Source organism: Myotis brandtii, unplaced genomic scaffold, assembly GCF_000412655.1.
Source record: "Myotis brandtii unplaced genomic scaffold, ASM41265v1 scaffold1718, whole genome shotgun sequence".
In the NCBI taxonomy this organism is placed as follows: domain Eukaryota; kingdom Metazoa; phylum Chordata; class Mammalia; order Chiroptera; family Vespertilionidae; genus Myotis; species Myotis brandtii.
In genome coordinates this window covers 32,735-34,791 of record NW_005356331.1, presented here as the reverse complement: position 1 = coordinate 34,791, position 2,057 = coordinate 32,735, and the positions used below count along the sequence as shown (strand labels likewise).

The following is a 2,057-nucleotide window of genomic DNA, read 5'->3' as shown; positions in this document are numbered from 1 at the left end:
AGTGGCAGGTTTCCTGCGTCCGGTTCCCACCATCACCTGCACGGCTTCCTCACTCTGACCCGGGGACGTTTAACCCGACGGCTTCTGCTGACGCTCTGGTTCCAAACAAAACTCTGCATAAGCTCCTGGGTCCACCTCATCGTCAATATCATCCAAGTACCATCACCACCCCGGACACACCTGCTCCATTTTCTTCACAATCTGGAAAAAGAGTCTTCTCTTCAACTCACTCTTTTTTCTTTTTAATAAATCTTGATTGTTGAAAGTATCACATATGTTCTTCCCCCACCCCTCCCCTCCCGCCCTCTCGTCACTCCTGATTGAATCCTGGTCATCGGGATCAGCTGCAGGGAGAGGAACACCATCCGCTGGACCCAATGGCTGTTCAGTCACAAAACAGTTGGGATCATTCTCAGGTGCTGCTTCTCTTGATGCTGAGGTGACAGGGACTCTCCCCCAGTTACTTGACCGGAGCTCAACAAGCTTCAAGAGCATCTGCCTCACACCTACACTGCAGGGCGCTTCCAGGATGATGTATGCAATCGTCCCCATAATTTTGTCCATGTCCGTCCTTCCTTGTCCCTTCCAGGCATGTTCCAAGGCGGACCCTGTCAACTCCAGGAATTTTACTGCACAAATTAGGTTATCGTCCACAGGGTGAGAAAGGAGGGCATCCAACAACCCCCGAAAAGCAGCTGTTTGAGCCTGTCCATAATCCCCTTCGATCTCCAGCGGAAGATAAAGATCTCCTTGCAAGAGCACGAACCCGTCAAATCGTTTCCCAGCTGCTTCCTCCCCCTTGGCAGCTTGATCTCTAAGGTCATATTGAGTCTGACATCTTTGAAGGAGCACTTGGCGGAAGCTGTCCCTCTGTGAGCGAATGGTCAGGTGACGGGACAGGTAACCACACAGGCGAGCTCCCCCGCAGCGGAGCTTGGGCTCGGACGTGGCCTGTTGATAGATGATGTCCACAAGTTCTTGCAAAGCCTCGTCCAAGGTGACCCGGCCACTCAGGGTCTCTGCAAACTGCTCCATGTCCTTTTCACAACTGCCAGGCTGCTCTGACAGATGGTCCAAGAAATCCCAAACGAATACGGACAGAGGGAGACCATCCTCCAGGGTCCTGGTGATTAGAAGAACCTCAAGGGTAGAATTCAGGGCGCTGGCTGTCAGCGTGGGCATTCACAGGGGAGCGACGACCACCCCGAGACTTGGACTCAAAGTTCTGCTGGGGTCTCGTTTGTTCCAAGAATGTCCCTTCAGAGGGTGGGAAAGGGGCTGCTGCAAGTTTCCTCCCAGGATCCTCACTTGCGGACACACAAAGGGCTCCTGAGGGCCATGACCATGCACCCGAGGGCCCCAGGTGGCTTTCGGGGTCGAGGTTGGAGGCGAACCCCACTCCCAACACAGTTTCTTTGAGAGAAAACCAGTCTGTGCTCTGGAGTCTGAGCGTTGTTTCGCACCAGCGAGGGGAGCACAGGGTTGTGACCATAAAGTAGAAACCCTCCCATTTGTCCCCCTGACCTGTGGGGGCGGAGTCTGCACTGAGCTTGGTCCCCTGGGGGCTTAGCAACGCCCTCACCTACCTTGATGGCTCCTCAAACGTTTCCTCAGGTCAAAGTAGAGCTCGGGGACGTCGCACTCGGTCTCAACCTCCAAGGACAGGGCCTCTGGCATCTCCAGCCGCACAGCCTGGCTCCTGGGGGGGCAGAGTCCAGAGCTGCTCAGGGGGCACCCCGCGGGTCCGCACCCCACTCCCCTCGCCCGTCCTTCAGCACTCACCTGCTCAGGGCGCCCTTCACGTCCTGCGGGAAACAAAGGCACAGGTGAGTGTGGGAACACCAGGCTGATGGGCTGCTGCTCCCTCCCAGAGGCACAGGGCAGGCCCGGCCTTGGGTTCGGATGGGATGGGGCTTATACCCTGGTCGGCAGAGCACCTGGATGACTCTGAAGAGCAATCCTGTTCTTTTAAATCTTAGGACACACACACTAACGGGAACAGGGGTACGTTTCTTACATGTGAGCAGGGGTTAAGTTTTTGTTAAGTTTCCTTCCCA

At 55.5% G+C, this 2,057-nt stretch overlaps 3 protein-coding genes and 1 pseudogene across 4 annotated transcripts in view; all 4 read right to left on the bottom strand.

The window, feature by feature from the left end:
- Positions 1-2,047, bottom strand: part of LOC106725567 (E3 ubiquitin-protein ligase TRIM38-like) — a 3,510-nt gene extending 1,463 nt beyond the window's left edge. Inside the window, exons 1-2 of the mRNA XM_014537076.1 lie at positions 1,783-2,047; positions 1,587-1,699 (exon numbers count right to left, since the gene is read on the bottom strand). Of these exons, the coding sequence (XP_014392562.1) occupies positions 1,587-1,677 (91 nt within the window). The 5' untranslated portion in view covers positions 1,678-1,699; positions 1,783-2,047. The remainder of the gene's footprint in view (positions 1-1,586; positions 1,700-1,782) is intronic.
- The window catches only part of LOC102262352 (histone H4), a 135,124-nt gene that overhangs the window by 124,769 nt on the left and 8,298 nt on the right, over positions 1-2,057 (bottom strand). The gene's annotated exons all lie outside the window — the stretch shown is intronic.
- Positions 8-1,182, bottom strand: LOC106725565 (annotated as a pseudogene).
- LOC106725566 (E3 ubiquitin-protein ligase TRIM38-like) overlaps positions 1,779-2,057 on the bottom strand; it is a 6,092-nt gene continuing 5,813 nt past the window's right edge. Inside the window, exon 3 of the mRNA XM_014537075.1 lies at positions 1,779-1,805. Coding sequence (XP_014392561.1) covers positions 1,779-1,805 — 27 coding nt within the window. The remainder of the gene's footprint in view (positions 1,806-2,057) is intronic.